This window comes from Ictalurus furcatus, chromosome 4, assembly GCF_023375685.1.
Source record: "Ictalurus furcatus strain D&B chromosome 4, Billie_1.0, whole genome shotgun sequence".
Taxonomy (NCBI): domain Eukaryota; kingdom Metazoa; phylum Chordata; class Actinopteri; order Siluriformes; family Ictaluridae; genus Ictalurus; species Ictalurus furcatus.
Genome location: NC_071258.1, coordinates 20121230 through 20146094, shown reverse-complemented (window position 1 = coordinate 20146094; position 24865 = coordinate 20121230). Strand labels below are relative to the sequence as shown.

Here is a 24865-nt window from a genome sequence, read left to right as displayed (position 1 = left end):
GATCCGTAAGTATTTGGACAGCAACACAATTTTCGTAATTTTACCTCTGTATACCACCACAATGGGTTTTTTGAGGTAGGAGGAATGTGATATGGACACAGGAAGTATATATGAAACTCCACACAGATAGTAACACAAGCCCAGAATTGGAAAGAGGACCCTGGAGCTGTGAGCCATCAACACTACCCATTGTGACATGCTCTACATGCACACCCAGGGGTACACTTGAATACATTCATTAGGTAGTCCGTTGGGTAAGTGTACTGTAACCTCTAGTGTTCATGTATAACCCCATTTTTAAATTGCCTAGAAACCTCGTGGATAATGAAGATGAAGGTTGGGGATCTTGTTCATGCAAGATGGAAAGATATGGACTAGATATAGTTGACCTAACATACACAGTAAGGGCTCTGGTACCAAACGTCTTGATCGGGGTGGTCCAGCTCCTACTCTAAAGGTTCCCACAGGATTTAGGCCTCAATCGGATATGGGGATAGTCCCAGTTTTAGGGCCTCACAGTTAGAGATGTGAACAAGAAAATTGCCTCTACGAGATTTCAATCTTCTTAGGAAGGAAATCTCTGACTGTTGTTTATACTGAACCAAATAGCAGTACAGAATATTCAGCCTTTTCGGAGAAGGTGGAGCAGGTGCTTGAGAGGGTACCTCCTATCTCCATGGGGGAATTTAATGCTTATGTTGGGAATTATGCATATCCTTGTAGGGGTATGACTGGTTTCTCAGACTTAAACCCAAGTGTTGAAATGTTATTAGACTTCTGTGCAAGCCACATATTGTCACTAACCAGCACTTTGTTCAAACACAAGTGTATTTTTGACCATTTCGCCAAAATGTTTTGTGAACTCAAAACACTATTTACAGAAAGGGAGGGAAGGGGGGCCAGGAATCCAGACTTGTCAGTTAATATTGGAGAGTTCAAAACACCTGCACAAATGTTTTTATTTAGGGAAAAAACAACCCTCTCTTTTGGGGAATTTTGGAGTATGCTTCTACGCACTCCGATGTTAAAATGCAGAGCTCCTACAAAAAATGCATAAAAGGTTGGCAGGTCTGATACACTTACTCAGTTTCAGAAACCACTTTATCCTGGTCAGGGTTGCGATGTATCTGGCGCATATCACGGGAACATTGGGTGTGAGGTGGGAATAAACCTGGGATGGGACGCCAGTCCATCACAGGGCATTATGCACACACACTTTCACCCACTGATTCACACCTGTGAGCAATTTACCTTAGCCAATGCACCTAATAGCATGTTTTGGGAGGTGGGAGGAAACTGTAGGAAACCCATGCTGACATAGGCAGGACATGTGAAACTCCACACAGACAATCACCCAAGCTCAGGATGAACCACAGAACCCCAGAGATGTGAGGCAACAATGCCTCATTGTGCCATTTTTTGGTATGTCCCATCTCACCCCTATCCATACCTCACAGTTTGAATGCAATAGCGATTAGGATTTCTCTTTCTCTGGGTGTTGGACATGACAAGAAAAAAGGTGGTCCCAGCATCCTACTGAATCTACTTGTCTGCTGTGCAACTACAAAATAAAGAACACTAATAGCCCAGGCTCAGAGAATAATTTCCCACCCTTGACACCTTCACTCATTGTGCATAGTAAAGGGTTACCATCATATAGTCAGCACTATTAATTAAACATCTGACATGACAAGGAGATAATTTATAAAGTTGGGTATGCTAATTTTATTAATATAGGCTAAGAGGAATTTACCCTTTAATCATCTTTTAACCATTGTAATGATTTCTAATGAACACGCTTGTCTGAACAGTTTACCCAAGTTACTTTATTCTCACCGGGAACCATGAACACACACACACACAGAATCCAGCATGTTGAACTAACTATGTAATCACAACATAATCACGTTCTCTTCAAGGCATACACCCATTACATCTCCCCCTCTTAAGGTTTTTTTTTTTTAAACAGCATTAAATGTACCTTACAGAATTTTCCCTTTTGCATTGATTAACTTTCAACATATTTCACCTCAACAATTTATTTCCTAATTTTCCCACTGCTTACTCCAACCACATTGAATAACATTGTTACTAATCTATATTAAACCCATAAGAACAGTACATTTTTCTCCTTCTTTCTCCTCTTTTTTTCACAAATTTAATCTGTCTTTTGCTTATTCTGAGAGATCTAGTCATCAACAGTCCAGTTTGTGTCTTTGTGGGCTAAGACAAAGTTTGTTGTGTGTGCTTCATCTCAAGGCATGTTCTATAGGATTGAACCTTTTGTTTGATTTCAGATGAGATGCCTGACCACCACACAGGTGTATTGGCCCGCTCCCTACACTTTGTCAGACCTTGATGTCCATCACGTATTCTGTTTAGAATGTCTACTCTCAAGACAACTGGTATCAACATATGGCTTCTTCTCCTCAGTATTCCCTTCCAGTGGCGGTTTGACAGCTGCTCAGACAGCTCATTCCTGAAAGAGAAAAACTGTCGAACTGCCACTGGAACTTTCTCTACATAATTCTGCTATCCTGACTGGATATACTTCAGTACAATTTGCAAATTTTTGTTGGCCTTTGACTTCGAGTTTTGGTGGGCTTGTGGGCATGCCTTCGTTAACAGCAGCAATGTAACACTCCACATCAGTGTGTATATTGAGGTAATTTTTCCCTGCATGCTAGTGAGCTTCATGATAAGGTATCAGCCACCAGCAAAGTTTTCCCTGGAGCATATTCTGCACTCAGTTTGAATCTCCTAAGCCTCATAAGTGGTCTCTGATATCGCAACGGAACATTGTCCAAGTCCTTCTTATTCATAAGAGGCAAAAGGGTTTGTGAGCTGTCACTAATTTGAAGTTTTCAAGGTCAATCAAATACTTTTTGAATTTTTCACAAGCCTAAACACTTGCCAGACATTCTTTCATGATCTGGGCATATCTGGACTCAGATAAACTGCATGAGCAATATGCCACCGATTTCCAGTCTCCATCATGCAGTTACAGTAACACATCACCTATGCCATAACTGCTAGCATCAGTGGAAACAGCAGTAGGTATGGCCACATCATAGAACTTCAAAACTATAGAAGTGGAAAGGATGTCTTTCATACGCTGGAATGCCACCCCCTTATGATAGGCCCAAGTCCATACAGCTGTTGAACTCAAAGTCATATAGTGGTTTACCTTCTGTCGACAGATTAGGAATATACTTAGGAATATGCCCAGATAATTGAACATTCCAAGTACACGTTTTAGCTCCTCAACATGCGTGGAGGTGAGAGCTCATGGACTGCTCTGACCTTCTCAGGATTGGGCCTCACGCCAGATTTGTCGATCAAGTGACCAAGGAAGTGAAGTTGTTGTTGTCTCAGAAGACACTTTTCACAGTTTAACTTCAACACAGCAGACTCATTATCTCCAATACCTTGGTAAGCTGTTGGTCATGCTGTTCCATGGTGTCTCAATACACCAATATACCGTGCATATACACTGATACTCCTTCAAGCCCTTGTAGAGTTTCCGTCATCTTTCGTTGAAATATTTCTGGAAGACGTTTAAAGAGTACCATCCAAATGGTGTTATGAACGTGTTCAGTTTCCTGCTTTCTGGATGTAATGGTATCTGCCAAAAGCGTGAGGCAGCATCCAAAGATGAGAAGACTGTTACACCACTCAGCTTTGCAATTATCTCCTCTGTTGTTAGAAGAACATACCTTTCTATTTTTACAGCTTCATTCAACTTTTTCAGATCTACGCAGATGTGTACCTTGCCGTTCCACTTTGGTATTGGCACCATGGGTGCACACCAGTCTGTGGGGTCTGTCACTGGCTCAATAACCCCGTTCTCTTCCATGCGTTGTGGCGCCTCCTTTACCTTTTGCATGAGGGGCAGGGGAACTCTGTGTGCCGTGTGCACCACATATGGCTGAAAGTTTCCTTAAGCTAGATTTTAATGGGTTCTGTTTTAAGAGTTCCATGCTCACCAAATGTATTGTGAATTTCCTCAAAACGTTTAACCAGTCCCATTGAGGATGCAGTGGCTCAGCTTAGCAAATTGTTCACCTTTTGTCCATCGATGACATACATTGGGAATATGTACACACTTCTTTTATATGTGGTACTGGCTTGAAACTTTCCCAAGCATTCTAGATGACCTCCAGGACTACACAGTGAAACATTTGAAAGCTCCAGCATTCTCCTGGGATTTAACATGCTGAATATTTCTTCACACATGATGTTTGCATCTGCACCAGTATAAATTTTTAATTTAACTGGTGTTATTCCAATGGAAATTTGCACAGTCCACTGCTCATCATTTATTTGTGAATTTGTAACTGCACCCAGGAAATATGGTGTTTGTGCAACAGTCTCAGTCACTTCTCTCACTGATTTGCTGTGACACATTCTTTCAGTGTGGCCCACTTTTTTTTACATTTATTGCAGGTTGATTTTATTGCTGGGAATTTTTCCTGTATTCTGTGTTTAATTTTTCTACATCTTCCATATGTTGTTTCTCCTTGCTCTTTGTCATTTTTACTTCTAGGTTTCTATTTCTGTTTTCCTCTGTTTGCTTCTTTTCCTTGAGCTATCTCTTGTACTGCAGCGCATGCCTCCCCCTGCTGGTGAACTTGAAGTGCTACCTCTGCAGACTAGTGCACACTCTGAATAGTTTGAGCTAACGTAAGATCGGACGTTAACTGCAGTCTGCGCAACAGTCCTTTATCAAGTATGCCCACGACTATCCGATCCTGAATGTGTTCATCTCTGTGTTCACTGAAGTCACAGTGTTCTAATAAATCATAGAGAGTTCTAATAAAGGTTTCAGCCTTTTCACCAGGACGCTGTACTCTTTGATAGAAGCAGGCTCACTCGTGAATCACATTCTGTTTAGGGAAGAAATACTTGTCATATTTTCTTAACACAACATTGAATCTCGTCTCGTCATCCTCCTCATTAAAGGTGAATAATTTAAATACGTGTTCGGCTTCATTTCCCATGGCACAGATAAACGCACTGACCTGGACTTCCTAGTGTTCTTTATCAAATTTTGTAGTGCTCTGAAAGCGCTTAAAACGTTGCTTCCAGTCAGCCCACTCATTTGGGCGATCAAATGGAAAACACTCTGGGGGATTGAACTTTGCCATCCTTCCGAGACATTGTGGTTGTCAAGCGCTTCTGACACCATGTAATGATTTCTAATGAACACACTTGTCTGAACAGAGTACCCAAGTTACTTTATTTTCACTGGGAACCATGAACATCTTCACACACACAATCCAGCATGCTGAACTAACTAAGTAATCACGTTCTCTTAAAGGCATACACACATTATAACCATAGTGAGTGTATTTCTAATTTAAAGTCAAATACTTAAAATTTACTACTTGAAGGCTGATCATACAGACATTCCTGCACCTCCAGTCCCCTCTGAATGTATTGCAATGGCACTGTTTTGTATTGTTTTTGCAATACAGTGAAGACATTTGGGTTTGAGATCAAAAGATGAATATGAGATTTCAGCTTTCATTTCCTGATATTAACATCTAGATGTCTTAAACAACCTGGTACATGGCACCCAATCTAAATGTATAGAAACATATGGTCTTAAAGAAAATTAAACTAAATAACACATAATATTTGGTTGCATATCCCTTGCTTGCAATAACTTCATGAAGACTGTAACCCACTGACATCACAAAATTGATGCACTCTTCTTTTTTGATGCTTTTTCAGGCTTGTACTGTAGTTTCTATCATTTTTTTTTGCTTGGAGGGCGTTCTCCCTTCAGCATCTTGCTGCATGATGAAGTTCCTCCCAATTAGACTGGATGTATTTCTCTGTAAATTGGCAAATAGAATGTGTCTGTAGACTTCTGAATTCATTCTGCAGCTACCATAATGAGTTATATCAATAAATATTAGTGAGCCTATTTCAGAAGCAGCCATGCAAGCCCAAGCCATAACATTATGCCATGCAAGTCCAAGCAATGACTCCACCATGTCTGACATAACATTGTTCAGGATCATGAGCAGTTCATTTTCTTTTCTTTTTTTTCACACTTTAGCCTTTCCGTCATGTTGGTAGATCTCAATCTCATCAGTCCATAAAACTCTGTTCCAGAACTTTTGTGGCTCATCTCTGTATTTCTTTGCGAATTCCAATTTGGGCTTCCAATACTTACTGCTGATGAGTGGTTTGCAGCTTGTGGTATGGCACTTATATTTCAGCTCTCGAAGTCTTCTTCAAATGGTGGATTGTGATGCCTTCACCCTTGTCCTGTGTAGGTTGTTTGTGATGTCACTGACTGTTGTTTATGGGTTTTTCTTCACAGCTCTGATGTTTGTCATCAACTGCTTTTGTTTTCCTTGGCTGACCTTGTTCCATATCTGATTAAGTACACCAGTGTTTTTTTTTTTTTTCTTTTTCAGGACATTCCAAATTGTGTTGGCTATGCCCAATGCAATTTTCCCCCTCCTCTCAGCTTCAAACTGGCTTGCTTTTCTCCCATAGACAGATCTCTGGTCTTCATGTTGGTTTATCCTTTTAACAACAAATGCAGTCTTCACAGGTGAAACTCAGCCTCAAACCAAGATGAGACATTCAGAGCTATCAATTGTCAATTTAATTAACAGGTCAATCTAACAGGGAACATCTGGGCAACAAGAAACAACTGTGGCACACATACCAATTTTTTGGATCACTTAAATAATGGGTTGATTCAAACAAAAGGTGATATGTTCCAAGTTGTTTAACACATCTAGTTGAAAATCTATGGTCTCATTCATCTTCTGATCTCGAACCCAATTGTCTTCAGTGTATAGCAAAAACAAGAGAGTTGGCCTTGCCATTCCAATACTTTTGGAGGGGACTGTATTTTTGTCATTGGCCAGGGAGGATTTAATTTGCATTCAAAGAAGAAAATTTTACCCCTACATAAAGGTACAGGAAAATTCAATTCAATTCAGTTTTATTTGTAAAGCGCTTTTAACAATGGACATGTCCCGAAGCAGCTTTACAGAAATATATAAATTCAGGATATAGATTTTAAATGTATGAACTTATCCTTAATGAGCAAGCCAGAGGTGATGGCGGCAAGGAAAAACTCCCTGAGACGCTATGAGGAAGAAACCTTGAGAGGAACCAGGCTCAAAAGGGAACCCATCTTCACCTGGGTGAAACCAACTAGTGCAATTATAAATAAATAAATCCCTTCTACAAATGTGCTAATACTATACGGTCAAATAGTGCATTTGTATAACCAGGAAAATTCATAAAAATGTTTACATGAAGTCTGATTTGTTGAACTTATCCACTATTAACTGATGGAGACTTGAGTGCAAAACTGTTTAGCAGTTTTTAATCATACAATTATGATAGCAGTCCTAAAGCTATCATAATTGTAGTTCTAGCCATCATAGCATAACTGTTCATATGAATTAAGGTCCAAAGCCATCTTTATGGTTTTTAAGTGGTACCATCCTCAGTAATCTCAATGATATTTAGGCTGCACCATGTGGGGCCATGTGCAATTAGCTAAAATGTTTGCTAATTTATTCTAAAATACACTCAATGAGCACTTTATTAGGAACACTACACTAATACTGGGTAGGACCTCCCTTTACTCTCAAAACAGCATCAATTCTTCGCGGCATGGATTCCAGAAGATGTTGGAAGCATTCCTTTAAGATTCTGTTCCATGTTGACATGATTGCATCACGCAATTCCTCCAGATTTTACATTTACATTTATTCATTTAGCAGACGCTTTTATCCAAAGTGACTTACAAATGAGGAAATACAAGCAAAGCCTGTATTACAAATACCTCTGCATACTGATGCCATGATCAGCCAATCGTGTGGCAGCAGCACAATACAGATACAGGTGAAGAACTGGTTAATATTCACATCAAACATCAATACATTTTCTCAGTGACTTTGTGGCATAGGTGTTGGGAACAGATGGGTTGGCATGAGTATGTTTCCTTTTTCCTGTGATTTTCACAAACAACAGAGTTTACACAGGATGGTATGAAAAAACAAAAATCATCAGCTGGAAACGGCTTTGTTGATGAGAGAGTTCAGGAGTATGTATGGCCAGACTGGTTCGAGCTGACAGGAAGGCTACACTAACTCAGATAACCACAACCATGGTGAGCAGAAAAACACAACACGTCAAATCTACAACAGCAGAAGACAACCACAATGACAAGGTTTTCTACTCACAAGTAACACTTGGGGGGGCCATGAACAGATAAAACAAAGACCACTAATTATATAATCGCTCTGTTGAAAGTATTTTTTTAACGCATTATGAGAAAACCGGCCTTGTTTCCAGTTTTGTAATGCATTAACAAAGTAGTGGGAAAGAGAGGGGAGGGTGAGCGCAGATTTTCCAGTTGTACTTTCATGCTGCCAATCTCACGCTCTGCCACATCTCAAAGGTGCTCTATTGAATTCAGATCCGGTGACTGGGAAGGCCATGGAAAAACAAAGAACTCATTGTCATGTTCATGAAACCAGTTTGAGGTGACTTTTGATTTGTGATATGAAGTGAAGATGTGTAAAGTGTGTTCATGAATGGATGCACATGTTCAGCAACAACACTCAAATAGGCTGTGGCATTCAAGTCATGATTGATTGCTATTAACAGGCCCAAACTGTGCCAAGAAAACCCCACACCATTATGCCACCTCCCCCAGCCTGGACTGTTGACACAATGCAGGTTGGGCCCATGGATTCATGCTGTTGGTGCCAAAGTCTGACATTAGCGATTCATCAGAACAGGCCATATTTTTAGTTTTCAACTGTCCAGTTTTGGTGAGCCTACTGCAGCCTCACTTTCCTGTTCATAGCTGACAGAAATGGAACTCAATGTGGTCATCTGTAGCCCACACACCTCAAGTTCAAAGTGTTGTGCATCCTGAGATGCTTCTCTGCTAGAATGTCTGACCATTCCAGACCCCAGTCTGACCATTCCTCTCATCCATCTGCAGAATTGTTTCTGCCCACAGAACTGCCGCTCACTGGATGTTTTTTTCTTTATTGCACCATTATGAATAAACAATATAAACTGTTGTGTGTGAAAATCCCAGGAGATTAGCAGTTATAGAAATACTCAAACCAACCCGTCTGACAGCAACAATTATGCCATGGTCAAAATCTCTGACATCACATTTTCTCCCCATTGTGACGGTTGATATGAACATTACCTGAAGCTGCTGGCCTGTATCTGCATGATTTTAAGCAGTGCCAATGACGCCACATGATCGGCTGATTAGATTGTATGAATGAGTACGTACAGGTGTTCCTAATACAGCGCTCAGTGAGTGCATATATGTAATCATTAAATATGGATAAATTTGTCTCTCCTTACACAATTCATTTGAACATGGTAACAATACTAGTTTTGTTTTTATTAGTAGGTATTACCATTTCATTATAAGTGGGGTTCCTGGTTTTCCTGGAGACCTTTGTTTTGCGCTTTGAGGTTTTGTGGGGGTCTGGAAGCAGGTACATTTTAACATATGGATTGGGGTCTGCTCCATCATCGGACACCTGTGTGAAGATTTTGAGGGGAAAAAAAAGGAGATTACATTATTTCAATAAGTCAATTCCACAGCAAAGGCTATATGAATTGGAGACTAGCAGCAGGTAATGATGCTAGTGAAAGCGAGCTCAAGTATCTACATTTAAACAGTTACTCCCCCCCCCCCCCCCGCCCAACATATTGTCTATATTCATTTAAAGAGACATTAAAGGGCATTATTGAATAAAAGGAAGTATAGAAAAGCTCTTTAATCATGCACACTTTATTTACTTTGAATTTTGTATGTCCTTAAAGTGAATATTTTAACCGGACACTGTGTTTGGCACAATATTAATTTGCCAGTCACACAGAATTTTTACTGGTCAAAACCGGGTATTTACCAGCTAACGAAAACCCTACGGTGGTGCTTCAAAGTTTGTCAACCCTTTAGAATTTTCCTAAAACATCATCAGATTTTCACACAAGTCCTGAAAGTACTCAAAGTAGATAAAGGGAACCCAATTTAACAAATGAGACAAAAATGTTATACTTGGTCACTTATTTATTGAGGCAAATGATGCCATATTACATATTTGTAAGTGGCAAAAGTATGTGAACCTTTGCTTTCAGTATCTGGTGTGACCCCCCCTTGTGCAGCAATAACTATAACTAAACATAATTGTTGATCAGTCCTGCACATTGGCTTGGAGGAGCCCATTCCTTAGTACAGAACAGCTTCATCTCTGGGATGCTGGTGGGTTACCTCACATTCCTCACTGGTGGGTTTTCTCACTATATATATATATATACACAATATCTCACAAAAGTGAGTACACCCCTCACATTTTTGTAAATATTTGATTATATCTTTTCATGTGACAACACTGAAGAAATTACACTTTGCTACAATGTAAAGTAGTGAGTATACAGCTTGTATAACAGTGTGAATTTGCTTTCCCCTCAAAATAACTCAACACACAGCCATTAATGTCTAAACTGCTGGCAACAAAAGTGAATACAACCCTAAGTGAAAATGTCCAAATTGGGCCTAATTAGCCATTTTCCCTCCCCGGTGTCATGTGACTTGTTAGTATTACAAGGTCTCAGGTGTGAATGGGGAGCAGGTGTGTTAAATTTGGTGTCATCGCTCTCACACTCCCTCATACTGGTCACTGGAAGTTCAACATGGCACCTCATGGCAAAGAACTCTCTGAGGATCTGAAAAAAAAGAATTGTTGCTCTACATAAAGATGGCCTAGGCTATAAGAAGATTGCCAAGACCCTGACACTGAGCTGCAGCACGGTGGCCAAGACCATACAACGGTTTAACAGGACAGGTTCCACTCAGAACAGGCCTCGCCATGGTCGACCAAAGAAGTTGAGTGCACATACTCAGCGTCATATCCAGAGGTTGTCTTTGGGAAATAGACATATGAGTGCTGCCAGCATTGCTGCAGAGGTTGAAGGGGTGGGGGATCTGCCTGTCAGTGCTCAGACCATACGCCGCACACTGCTTCAAATTGGTCTGCATGGCTGTCGTCCCAGAAGGAAGCCTATTCTAAAGATGATGCACAAGAAAGCCCGCAAACAGTTTGCTGAAGACAAGCAGACTAAGGACATAGATTACTGGAACCATGTCCTGTGGTCTGATGAGACCAAGATAAACTTATTTGGTTCAGATGGTGTCAAGCGTGTGTGGTGGCAACCAGGTGAGGAGTACAAAGACAAGTGTGTCTTGCCTACAGTCAAGGATGGTGGTGGGAGTGTCATGGTCTGGGGCTGCATGAGTGCTGCCGGCACTGGGGAGCTACAGTTCATTGAGGGAACCATGAATGCCAACATGTACTGTGACATACTGAAGCAGAGCATGATCCCCTCCCTTCGGAGACTGGGCCACAGGGCAGTATTCCAGCATGATAACGACCCCAAACACAACTCCAAGATGACCATTGCCTTGCTAAAGAAGCTGAGGGTGAAGGTGATGGACTAAACCCTATTGAGCATCTGTGAGGTATCCTCAAACGGAAGGTGGAGGAGCACAAGGTCTCTAACATCCACCAGCTCCGTGATGTTGTCATGGAGGAGTGGAAGAGGACTCCAGTGGCAACCTGTGAAGTCCTGGTGAACTCCATGGGTTAAGGCAGTGCTGGAAATAATGGTGGCCACACAAAATATTGACCCTTTGGGCCCAATTTGGACATTTTCACTTAGGGGTGTACTCACTTTTGTTGCCAGGGGTTTAGACATTAATGGCTGTGTGCTGAGTTATTTTGAGGGGACAGCAAATTTACACTGTTATACAAGCTGTACACTCACTACTTTACATTGTAGCAAAGTGTCATTTCTTCAGTGTTGTCACATTAAAAGATAAAATCAAATATTTACAAAAATGTGAGGGGTGTACTCACTTTTGTGAGATACTGTATGTATATTTTATATATTATATATATATATACACACACACACACACACACACACACACACACACACACACACATACATACATACATACATACACACACACACACACACAGTGGTGCAGTTGATTTCTTAGCTATTTTAAGAGTGGTTAAAACTTACAAGGTCTTTGATGTGCATAACCATAACGAACAGTGTTCCATTTCGGTAAGACACTGATAGCTTCACCTCTCCCCCGACACGGCCTGTAGCAGGACTCAATGGTGTCTCCTCTGAAAAACATATACAGTGAAAACAAGATTTCATTTACAACAGAATCCATGCAGGAGTACTACAGTATGTGGTCTTATCACAGTAAATGGCACGAACAGTGGAATGCCTGCTGATACGTGATTGGCTTGTGGTGGGCATGTTTTGTAAATAACACAAAGATCTTTAGAAATCCACTTACAGACAAACACAGAGATGTAGCACATTAGATTTCCGCTTAACTGGATTTACGGTTCATGAGAAACAGCTATTTGAATCTGAATATGGGTTTCAACTTTCATAGGAAACCATGCAAGGAATCATGAGCCAGCTTTTTGAATATTTCAGGCTCTACTTTACTAGAATTGATGGGCATGTGGCAATCATAGTTGTTTGACATTGAGTATTTTGACACCATTTTTTAAAGCCAGAAATACTGATTAACAAAAGTAGGTTTTGCATATTATACAAATTATTTTAAATTTGAGTGGGCAGGGCTAAATGGTCCAAAAATAAACTGTTAATGATTCCATACAAATCCGTACTCACTGTAAACCTAATTTTAGAAGATATACGCTTTAAAAACAAACAAACAAACAAACAAACAAAAACAAAAACATGAATTAGACCTCCTTGTGGCCAATTTAAGTTTAATTTACTAGTGGGTCCCTAATGAGACCTACCATTAATATTTTACAACAATAGCACACTGTTAATCATGTGAAATGCCTGCTGAATGCTGATTAGCTATTGGCAAACAGTTTTTAAGTAACCTGTTCATCATCAAAAATCCAGTTACAGATTAGCATAAATATGCAGTATACCACAGTTAAGCTTATGTTTTTTGAGAAACAGTTATCTATGGCAGCCATATTGCTTACAAATGTCAACGTTTTTGATTAACATTAGCTGTGTTTCCATTAACCTGCTTAATTCGCAATTTGAAATTGCGAACAAAAAAAAAACGGGTAATGGAAACACGTGAATTTCGAAAAAACTTGAATATCGCAAAAACGTTTATACACTTGCATGAGGTGGTTTTTCAGAAAATTCGACAAAGCAATATTTAGAAAAAATGAAATGGAAACATTTCTCGCATTTAGGTCACATGACACATGACTTTCCTGCTAACATAATTACGATACCCATCACTCGGGGCACGAACAAGGATGTGTGAGCCATCAATTGCACCATACACTTGAGGTATTTTGTGTGCCTCATAATTGCGCTGTGCAATCTGCAGTGCCTTGTGCACATCAGGCAAAGTGATATACTGTCTCATCAATTTTGAGTATATAGCCAGTTTATAAAGAGCAATGGTAATGCGCTTCTCGGTTGGAACTGGTTACCTTGGGCATGATATGTATGAGGCACCAAACTGGACAAAAGTGAAGCGAATGGGGAGAAAGAACGACAGGCGAAAGTCACTTAGCCTCTCTCGTGCAGACACTTGGTCTCTCTCACACACTTTCGGACACACTCATCCTCTCTCTCGCACTTTTGCCTGTCTTTCAATCTCTCTCCCCATTTGCTTCACTTCTGTCCAGTTTGGCGCCGCATATACCACGGCTATTGCAGTGGACGCAATTGAAATCACAGTGCCAACACTCATCAGATCTTGGAGATTTGTCGTTTTGTAATGACTATCGCGAGAGGAGAAAACCAAGATTTAAATCGCATAACATTTAATGGAAACGCAGACCATTTGCATTTATGTTTTGTCGACATTCTTAAAATATAGCTTCTATTTTGGACAAAACTGCAATGGAAACCTGACTATTGACACTCTGCTGAGTAATTAGACACCAATTCTGTGAAGATAGAAAAAAAATCCTAGGACTAGTTCACAAAAGTACATTTTGCATATTGTGCAAATTAACTCAAAATTCAAGTGATGGAGCTAAATGGCTATTGAGAGTATTCTGTTTGGGGAAAGACCCAGGTAAACAGTGGAAAAAAATCTATTGACCAATATGACTTATGGTTTGGTCTGTACAATTTGTTTTAGGGGAGAAAAAGAATATGAAATAATCTAGGCTTCCAGCACGTTCAGTGAATGGACCCCTAAAAAATAGCTGCAGGTGGCAGTCTGCAGGGTCAACACAACCTTGCCTGTTCTTGCCAAGTTACAGAGAAATATAAAGAGACCAAATATGAATGTTTTTTTCATGCAAGTAGCTCTGTCTTAACCCTGTGAAATTCCTGCTGAAACAAGATTGTTTGATGGTAGCCCTGTTCTTTATGCAACCCAGTCATCATCAGAAATCCAATTACAAATTAGCACAATTTCATCTTGGTTGGATCTCCGAGGAACAGCTATTTGATCTTAATATAGGCACAGCTGTTGATTACTTTAGTAATTTATTATTATTATTATTATTATCATCATCATCATCATCATCTAGTCAATTAATCAAGTAATCAGATAAGAGAAAATCTGTTTTAAGCAATCCAACAATAGACAAATTATTTTATTTTACATTTTTATTTCATAAATAGTATATTTCAAAAGAATTTTTATTATTTATATTATATTTTATTTTTTTGTGAGGCAATAAATTTAAGGCAAAAAAGGGAAACAGGAAGTGTCTTATCTTCTGCATGCAATGAGTGATTTAGATGAAACTTGTGCTTTATGTTTGGTAGTTGGCGCTGATCACATGGATGTCACTTCTCCACAAAAAGTTATCCAACAACTATCACCCATGTGAAAAACTAATTGCCCCTTAAACGTAAAATCTGGTTATGCCACCTTTAGCAGCAATAACTGCAACCAAACACTTCCGAAATCTGGAGATCAGGCTTTCACTTAGTTCTAGGATTAGGACTTACTCCTATGCTTTGGATAATTTCTCGTTGCATAATCCAGTTGCGCTTGAGTTTAAACTTACGGACTGAAGACTGGACATTCTCCTTTAGGATTTTCTGGTAGACAGTAGAATTCATGTATACCTCAATTATTGCAAGTTGCCCAGGCCCTGAAGCAGCAAAGCATCCCCACACCATCACACTTCCACAACCATGCTTGACCGTAAGTATTGATGTTTTTTTTTTTGGTTGAATTCTGTGTTTGGTTTACACCAGATGTAAGGGTCCTGTCATCCAAACAGTTCCACTTTCGACTCATTAGTCCACAGAACATACTTCCAAAAGGTTTGAGGATCATCAAAGTGTGTTTTGGCAAAATTCAGACAAGCCTTAATGTTCTTCTGGGTTACATTTGCACACAGGCCCAGTTAGTTTTGTATAACTTTCATACACAAAATATACACACAAAAACAGAAGAAATCTGGATAAATACTGTGAAAATACTTTTTCGAAGCACCGTACAATGTGAATCCATGTAACCAATCATGACTTAAAAACTCTGTTCTACTAGAATCTATTGGCATGTTGCGACCATATTGTTTACAAATCTCAAAATGTTTTTAATAATTACTGCAGATCAGACACTATTTTGACACCAATTTGACAAAAATCTGTCACAAATCCTAGGAGTAATTTTCAGAAGTATTTTCAAAATTTGCTCCAAATTGACATGGGCGGGGCTAAATACTTCTTGAGGCTTTTGTGTTTGGCACTTACAGTTGTGTTTTGAACTTACAGATCACAAAACATGGAACAAAACATAAAACTTTTGCAGTAACTTATTGTACAGGAAAATATGGGGACTATACATTACCCAGTTTCTTGACTCATTTCTTGCCTGGTCAGTTTACATTTTTATTCTGTTTTAGTTCCAAACAATTAAGCAAAGTACTGCTAATTGCCAGATTATGATTTTAGAATTAGGCTCAAGAATCAAGGTACAGCTATCACACTTGATTCAAAGTCAGTTGGGCTCACCTGGTATTTTGAGGAGTCCGTCCAATCCCTCTGTCTTGTCATCTCTAGCAAGTGGATGGAAGAATGTGTAGATAAGATCGCACTATGGAAGAATATATATATACACACTACTCAGTCTTACTTTGTTAATCAAAAGGAGGCAGAGTTAAAAGTACATATATTAAAGCTTTACAAGCAGATGCTCATGTAATATCTAGGCAGTATTTTTTTTACTGCTGCAGTGTCAGTAAAAGTCTCAAAAATTGTTCCTGATGCCACAAAGATTACAATCAATCAATCAATCAATCAATAAATAAATAAATAAAATAATTAAAAAAAACAATGATAATCACTAAGTGATGCCTCCTTTACTGACCTGGGCTACCTCTGCTGAACTCCTCATGAGGCTATGTACATACATAGTCAACTCCACCTTTCTCTTGGATGCCACATCCTTGATGTGTTTGCGTCCCAGTACGAGCTTGTTGGGGAACCTACAAACAGAAAATGTTCTTAAATAGATAATTAAGTAATATAATTGACATTGAAATTGATGCAGTTGTTCAATGTAGTAGTGGACATTAAGGAGCAACACACCCTGGAATCTTCCATAGAGGAAATATTATGGTGAGCTTGTTGTGCAGCTCTTGGAACTCATCAAAGGTACGGAAGACAAATTGAGGTTCACTCTGGCACTCCCTTAATATGCGTACTACATATGTCTATGACAAAAGAAGTGGTATAAGAGAATCATTAGACAAGAAATCATTTGTAAGCCACCCCAGAGTCATTATGTTACCCTATCTGATTTGAATTTTCTGCCTGGTCTTTTAACTTGCTAGCTGTCATTAGCTGGTTAGGTTGCTATTGTTGGTTCTGTGTGCCATGCGTGGAGAGAACTACACTGACTCAGTAATACTCATTCTTGCATTTTATGCCAAATAAGGCTCTGCACTGCAACTTTTTACATATAAAGACTCTGAGATTGACATCATAAAACTCAAATAAAATCATAATTTAGACATTTAAAATTTAAATAAAATAAGTCTCACATAGTGCTTATCAGGGTTGTATCGTTTCTGGAAAGAGAAGATGGAAGCATCTCTGATACAACCATCCTGTTTTAGTGTGTATGTGCGTGGAGAGAAGGACAGGATGGGCTCATCATTAGATGGCAGGCCAGAGAAACGTAGCTGGGCTAGGTTGTGGATAAAAAAATTAAACTTTGTGGCTACACTGCCGAGACTGGACTCAATCAACCTGAGTAAGAGATAAGGCGAGAAGGTTAATGTATTAGAATCAAAGCTTAAAACAGATAAATAATATTTACCACAAATAAGCTATACCTCGTAAAGAAAATGGTGGCTTCTGTATCTGTACTCTGAGGCTGCAGAGCATCATACACATATTTCAGGTCCTGGGCTCCAGCCAGCTCAGGTAAGCCTGATTGCGTCATCTGTCAAATTCATATAAAATTAAATGGCTAAAATATTTAACAAAATAATAAATAAAAAAATACAGATACAATTTGTAAGACTCATAACGATCATAGATACAGTGGGGGAAATGGACGCATCAACATTTTTTCAGTAAATATATTTCCAATGAGGCTATTCACATGAAAATTTCACCAGACATCAGTATTAACTCAAGATATCCAGAAATATAAAGAATTCACAACATTAAAATCCATAAATGAAGTTATGTGAATAAAGTGGAGTGACACAGGAAAAATGTATTGAACACGCTAACTGAAATTTAGTCAATACATAGTAGAGAAGACTTTGTTTGTCATGACAGCATCAAGATGCTTCCTGTATGAAGAAATTAATTGGCTGCAGAATTCAGGTGTGATTTTACTCCATTCTTCTAAACATATTGTCTTTAAATCTTGTTCAGCTGGATTCAAGTCAGGTGACTGACTGGGCCATTCAAACTCCTTGATTTTTTTTTTCTCTGAAACCAATTGAAAGTTTCCTTGGCTGTATGCTTTGGATCGTTGTTCTGCTGGAAGGTCCACCCATGTCTCATCTTCATCATCCGGGTGGATGGCAGCAGATTCTTCTCATGAATCTCCCGGTAAAGGGTTCCATTCATCGTTCCTTCAATTATATGAAGTCTGCCAGTACCATGCGATGAAAAACAGCCCCACACCATGATGCTTCCACCTCCAAACTGCACAGCTGGTATAGTGTTTTAAGGGTGATGTGCAGCACCATTTCTTCACCAAACATGGTGTGTAGTATAACAGACAAAAAGTTACATTTTGCTCTCATCTGACCAGACTACACTCTTCCAGTATTTCATAGGCTTGTCCAAATGAGTTGTAGCAAACTTTATATGAGCTGCGACATGCCTTTTTTTTAGTAATGAGTTTTGCTGGCTGAGTGTGAGCAGTGGAGTGCATTGCCTGTTGTTTTCTCTGTAATGATGGTACCTGCTGCCTCCAAGTGTTTCTGAAGATATTTCTGAGTGATCCTTGGATCTTGGGCTACTCTTCTGTCTATTCAGCTGACTCGATGGTCAGAAATCTTGCGATGAGCTCCTGTGCGTGGCCGGTTGATGACTGAGTGATGTTGTTTCCACTTACGGATAATGGCCCCAATGGTGCTTACTGGAGGATTCAGAAGTTTTGAAATACATCTGTATCCGATTCCATCAATATGTTTTGCAACAATAAGGTTCCGAAGGTCTTGGGAGAGCTCTTTGCTTTTACCCATCATGAGATGTTTCTTGTGACACCTTGGTAACGAAAAGCCTTTTTATAGCCCATCAATTTACTAACCCAGCTGATATTAATTTGCACAGATAGGTAGTATAATTACTTACGAATTTCAGCTGGTTTCTTGCCTTACCTTGCCTTGGAGAACTGCTTTTTCTTAGTGTGTTCAATACTTTTTTCCTGTGTTATTCCACTTTATTATTACACATAACTTTATTTATGGACTTTAATATTGTGAATTCTTTATATTTCCAGATATCTTGAGTCAATACTGATGTCTGGTGAAAATTCCATGTGAATAGCCTCATTGTAAATATATTTACTCAAAAAAATGTTGATGCGTCCAATACTTATTTCCCCCACTGTAATACAGACTATAGAACATGGAACAGAAATACACAAAAATTGAACTGTGCCAACATTGCCAATATTTTAAAGAATTTCCCCCCTTTTTGTTTCTTTCTGCAGTGTTTTAGAGCATTACCAGTGACAGCAAGTTAAGGAAGAGGCTGGAGTGTTTGCGGATCAGATTGTATGCCTGAGAGCACAGGTCAACAAAGAGCTGGAAGCGGCTTGTGGGTCTCTCACCCCCATTGATGACATAGGCCATATCAGAGGTCAGGACAAATGGTGCTCGGTCCCTGAGGGTGAGAAGTCAGAGCAAAGTACTGAACTAATGAGCTCAGCTTAATCAATTTGATTAAAATAACAAATAACAAGGATAAAATGCTTTGAAATAATGCTTCTTTAACCTTCTGAAACTCCCGATCATCTGTGCATGGCCAAGAAATTTGCCGAAGTCAATGTGAAACATGTGTCCCGTGGTGCGAAGCATTATATTGTCATTGTGGCGGTCACAGATGCCAAGCAGATAGGTAGCCACACAGCAGCCCGCACAAGAATAGATGAAGTTTTCTGAGGCCTGCAGAAAGGAAGGTTGTGGGTGACAATAAAATAAAAAGATAAAAAATTTAAGATAATTAAAAATAATTTTCTTTGCTATGTGAGAGCAAGCATTTAACGTTCATGTTTATGTGCCTATATCAAAGATGCAGTGGAAGCTGGTGGTAATAATAGATCCTGAGGTCTCATTACTATTATTATTATTATTATTATTAATAATAATAATACCACCATCAGCTCTAGATAAGTGTAAAAATAAAACCATTTATTTTTCTCCCCTAATTCATGAAATGCTAGGGGGCTTAGCCCTGCTATCCCACTGATATATTGAAAATATTTATAAACCAACACTACACTGGTCTGGTCTCTGATTACGAGTCTGTAATACTCCATAATATGGCCTGTTGATTAAGAGCAAAATCTTTTAGGATACAGAATAATGAATGCATACACATTTGCTAGGTGCTCTTAAGTTGTGGTACATATGCCTGCAGTTTGCCTGTGGTATTCCTGACTTCAAACTTTTACAAAGCTCCCATCAGAATTTATAGGCATAGTGGTTATAGGCTACTGTTGCCTCCTCACAGCTTCAGCATCCCCACCTTGATACTGAGCTTGGGTTACTGTCTGTGCTGAGTTTCACATGTTCACCCAGGGTCCGTCTTTCTTTCCGCTGGGTTCTCCGGTTTCACTCCACCACCAAAAAACAAGCCATGAGGCTACTCTAAATTTTCCCTAGATGTGAATGTGTGTGTGAATATGAGTGTGCATGGTGCCCTGTGATGAACTGGCATCCCATTTGGTTAAGCTCAGAATCTAATGTGATCCTGACTAGGATAAAGTGATCAACATTTAAGCAAATAACAATAGATCCTTATGATTGACAAAATCATAGACATCACACTAGGGAAACCACTGCCCAGTAGTTTAAATTTATAAGCCTTCTAATAATTCCCTTATAATATATCTGTATAAAATCGAAATTGTTTTAAACTGCTCTACACAAAAGAGTTTGTAGGTAGGTGGTAAATGTGGCAAATGAGTTAACACACAAATGATGCAAATGAGTTAACACTCATTGACAATTGGGTGTTAATTTACCTTCTCGTACTCATCCTCAGCAGGGTTGTACTTCCGTAGCCACTCAGCCAGAGGCTTGTCCTTAAAGGAGCCTGTGACACCATACTCCACTTGAATCTTCCTTAGCGTCTCTGAGGATGGGACCAATTCCACCATGCCTGAAAAATCAAACACAAACCTGTCACATAGTAACTGAAAATTCTTTATGATTTTAAAATACTTTAAAGGTGTGTGACACAGAGGGTGATAATCAGAATTGAATTGATCACATACACCGATCAGCCATAACATTACAACCACTGACAAGTGAAGTGAATAACATTGATTATCTTTATTGATTGCATGTCACAGAAGAGCGACTGTAGCACAAAATGCTGAAAATGTTAAAGATGGCTATGACAGAAAGGTGTCAGAACACAGTGCATCGCAGCTTGCTGTGTATCGGGCTGCGTAGTTGCAGTGAGTGCCCATACTGATGCCTGTCCACCACTGAAAGCACCTACAATGGGCAAGTGAGCATCAGAACTACACCATGGAGCAATGGAAGAAGGTGGCCTGGACTGAAGAATCACATTTTCTTTTATATCATGTGGACGGCCAGGTGCGTGTGCATTGTTTACCTGGGGAAGAGATGGCACCATGATGCACTATGGGAAGAAGACAAGCTGGCAGAGGCAGTGTGATGCTCTGGGAAACCTTGGGTCCTGGCATTCATGTGGATGTTACTTTGACATATACCACCTATCTAAACATTGCTGCAGACCAAGTACACCCCTTCATGGCAACAGTACTCCATAATGGCAATGGCCTACTTCAGCAGGATAATGCCCCTCGTCACATTGCAAAAATTGTTCAGGAATGGTTTTAGGAACATGACAAAGTTCAAGGTGCTGACTTGGCCTCCAAATTCCCCAGATCTCAGTCCGATCAAGCAACGTCTCGGGGCCAGATACCACAGCACACCTTCAGAGGTCTTGTGGAGTCCATGCCTCAATGTGTCAGAGCTTATTTGGCAGCACAAGGGGGATCTAGCCTATATTATGCAGGTGGTTTTAATGTTATGGCTGATAAGTGTATAGTGAGGAGTTAATACCATAATTGTGCACATAGACATCAAGCATAACTACAGACTACGGTACAGCCTGATTTACACCTCTACTATTAGATTAGTATATTTCACTCTTTTCCTTCTTCTCATTTATTTATTATCATATTCGTTTAAATATGATTTAATTGAAAAAAAAATTGTGTCTTGATTTTCTACATCTTGCAATTAACAAAGACAAACATAAAGAGCAATATAAAATAAAATATTAAAAAACAAATTTACATATTTGAATGTTGTCAAAGGTATTTTTGTACGTTAAAAACTGAAAGCAAACTTGTCAAATTACTAAACCTATTCACTCCTAAACTCAACAGTTGCTGGTTCTTTATATACCTTTGTCTTTTCCGGTTGAGATGCATTTGAAGTTGACAATGCGCAGGTCCAGCCCTTCCTGTAGCCAGATCCGATCCATGATTCGAATCATCTGTAGTGCCAGCATATCTTGCCTCAAGTCCTCTCCTACCTATAATAAATTTATAATTTTTCATTTAACAAAACTGCCTGAAATAGTATTAAATATTTGTATAAAAACACAAACAAGTCTGGATTGATGACTTAGTCCTGTTAAGATGCACTGCCTAATTGTGACGTGGTTTTGTTTAAAATTTATATGTTTTGAAAAGAGTGTTTTTTATTTTCTTAGACTAAATTACTTTAATTAAAGGTTAGATTTCCAACATATGGGTGTGAGATTAAAAACTATTTAACCACAAGGACAGCTTTTTGTGATCTTTAGCAAGGGTGCTTCAGTTATAACTTGACTGTATTTTGGTAACTAACATAATACGTGCATATGGTAATTATACTTTTTCTACTACATAGTACGTAGAATGTGTAATAAACAAAAGATAAAGGCATATTGATATGGTAGAAAGCATTTATCCATGCATGTCTATTGTTTCCCACCTTAAACATGACATTAATTTCTTCTCCCAGCTGATCTGCATTGACCAGTGCAAGCTTTAGTGGCACAGCATTGGAGCTGAAAAAGGAGCAGACCTAGAAGCAAACAAACAAACAAAAAAATCAAAGACTTATACTGCATTAATCAGAGTTGCAACAGCTTTTTCACTGCAACTAGGACAAAAAACGTAAATACAGTATCTCACAAAAGTGAGTACACCCCTCACATTTTTGTAAATATTTGATGATATCTTTTCATGTGACAACACTGAAGAAATGACACTTTGCCACAATGTAAAGTAGTGAGTATACAGCTTGTATAACAGTGTGAATTTGCTGTCCCCTCAAAATAACAACACACAGCCATTAATGTCTAAACCGCTGGCAACAAAAGTGAGTACACCCCTAAGTGAAAATGTCCAAATTGGGCCCAAAGTGTCAATATTTTGTGTGGCCACCATTATTTCCAGCACTGCCTTAACCCATGGAGTTCACCAGGACTTCACAGGTTGCCACTGGAGTCCTCTTCCACTCCTCCATGACAACATCACGGAGCTGGTGGATGTTAGAGACCTTGTGCTCCTCCACCTTCCGTTTGAGGATGCCCCACAGATGCTCAATAGGGTTTAGTACATCACCTTCACCCTCAGCTTCTTTAGCAAGGCAGTGGTCGTCTTGGAGGTGTGTTTGGGGTCGTTATCATGCTGGAATACTGCCCTGCGGCCCAGTCTGCGAAGGGAGGGGATCATGCTCTGTTTCAATATGTCACAGTACATGTTGGCATTCATGGTTCTCTCAATGAACTGTAGCTCCCCAGTGCTGGCAGCACTCATGCAGCCCCAGACCATGACACTCCCACCACCATGCTTGACTGTAGGCAAGACACACTTGTCTTTGTACTCCTCACCTGGTTGCCGCCACACATGCTTGACACCATCTGAACCAAATAAGTATATTTTGGTCTCAACAGACCACAGGACATGGTTCCAGTAATCCATGTCCTTAGTCTGCTTGTCTTCAGCAAACTGTTTGCGGGCTTTCTTGTGCATCATCTTTAGAAGAGGCTTCCTTCTGGGACGACAGCCATGCAGACCAATTTGATACAGTGTGCGCTGTATGGTCTGAGCACTGACAGGCTGACCCCCCACCCCTTCAACCTCTTCATCAATGCTGGCAGCACTCATAAGTTTATTTCCCAAAGACGACATCCTCTGGATATGACACTGAGCATGTGCACTCAACTTCTTTGGTTGACCATGGCGAGGCCTGTTCTGAGTGAAACCTGTCCTGTTAAACCGCTGTATGGTCTTGGCCACTGTGCTGCAGCTCAGTGTCAGCGTCTTGGCAATCTTCTTATAGCCTAGGCCATCTTTATGTAGAGCAACAATTCTTTTTTTCAGATCCTCAGAGAGTTCTTTGCCATGAGGTGCCGTGTCGAACTTCCAGTGACCAGTATGAGGGAGTGTGAGAGCGATGACACCAAATTTAACACACCTGCTCCCCATTCACACCTGACACCTTGTAACACTAACAAGTCACATGACACTGGGGAGGGAAAATGGCTAATTGGGCCCAATTTGGACATTTTCACTTAGGGGTGTACTCACTTTTGTTGCCAGCGGTTTAGACATTAATGGCTGCGTGTTGAGTTATTTTGAGGGGACAGCAAATTTACACTGTTACACAAGCTGTACACTCACTACTTTACATTGTAGCAAAGTGTCATTTCTTCAGTGTTGTCACATGAAAAGATGATATCAGATATTTACAAAAATGTGAGGGGTGTACTCACTTTTGTGAGATACTGTAGATAACCCCTTTGTCCTGACACCTAAATTTCCCCATGATTCATAGCAGAAGCGTATTTCCAATTAAAGCTTTGTTTACATTGTTGTATGGTAGTGGGGTTTTTAACAGAAAATATCACAAAATATTGAAATGTTTGAGGTGGACACTGCATAACACAGAATATCCCACTGAGATAATTGATTGGGCTATGCAAATTATATCTACAAACAAAATTAAATTCTCTGTAAACTGGAATATTTCGGTCAACTTCTGAATTCATTCTGCTGCTACCATCATGAGTTACATCATCAATAAAGATTAGTGAGCCTGTTTCTTGGCTG

The 24865-nt window shown here is 39.6% G+C and overlaps 1 protein-coding gene across 4 annotated transcripts in view; it reads right to left on the bottom strand.

The window, feature by feature from the left end:
* pik3c2a (phosphatidylinositol-4-phosphate 3-kinase, catalytic subunit type 2 alpha) overlaps positions 1-24865 on the bottom strand; it is a 138374-nt gene that overhangs the window by 2826 nt on the left and 110683 nt on the right. For all 4 annotated transcript variants that reach the window (XM_053623267.1, XM_053623266.1, XM_053623265.1 and 1 more), the window contains 12 exons: positions 22740-22832; positions 22167-22296; positions 20747-20883; positions 19495-19664; positions 19227-19383; positions 17367-17476; positions 17073-17280; positions 16618-16742; positions 16397-16514; positions 16042-16123; positions 12109-12218; positions 9432-9557 (listed from right to left, as the gene is read on the bottom strand). In XM_053623267.1, coding sequence (XP_053479242.1) covers positions 9432-9557; positions 12109-12218; positions 16042-16123; positions 16397-16514; positions 16618-16742; positions 17073-17280; positions 17367-17476; positions 19227-19383; positions 19495-19664; positions 20747-20883; positions 22167-22296; positions 22740-22832 — 1566 coding nt within the window. The remainder of the gene's footprint in view (positions 1-9431; positions 9558-12108; positions 12219-16041; positions 16124-16396; positions 16515-16617; positions 16743-17072; positions 17281-17366; positions 17477-19226; positions 19384-19494; positions 19665-20746; positions 20884-22166; positions 22297-22739; positions 22833-24865) is intronic.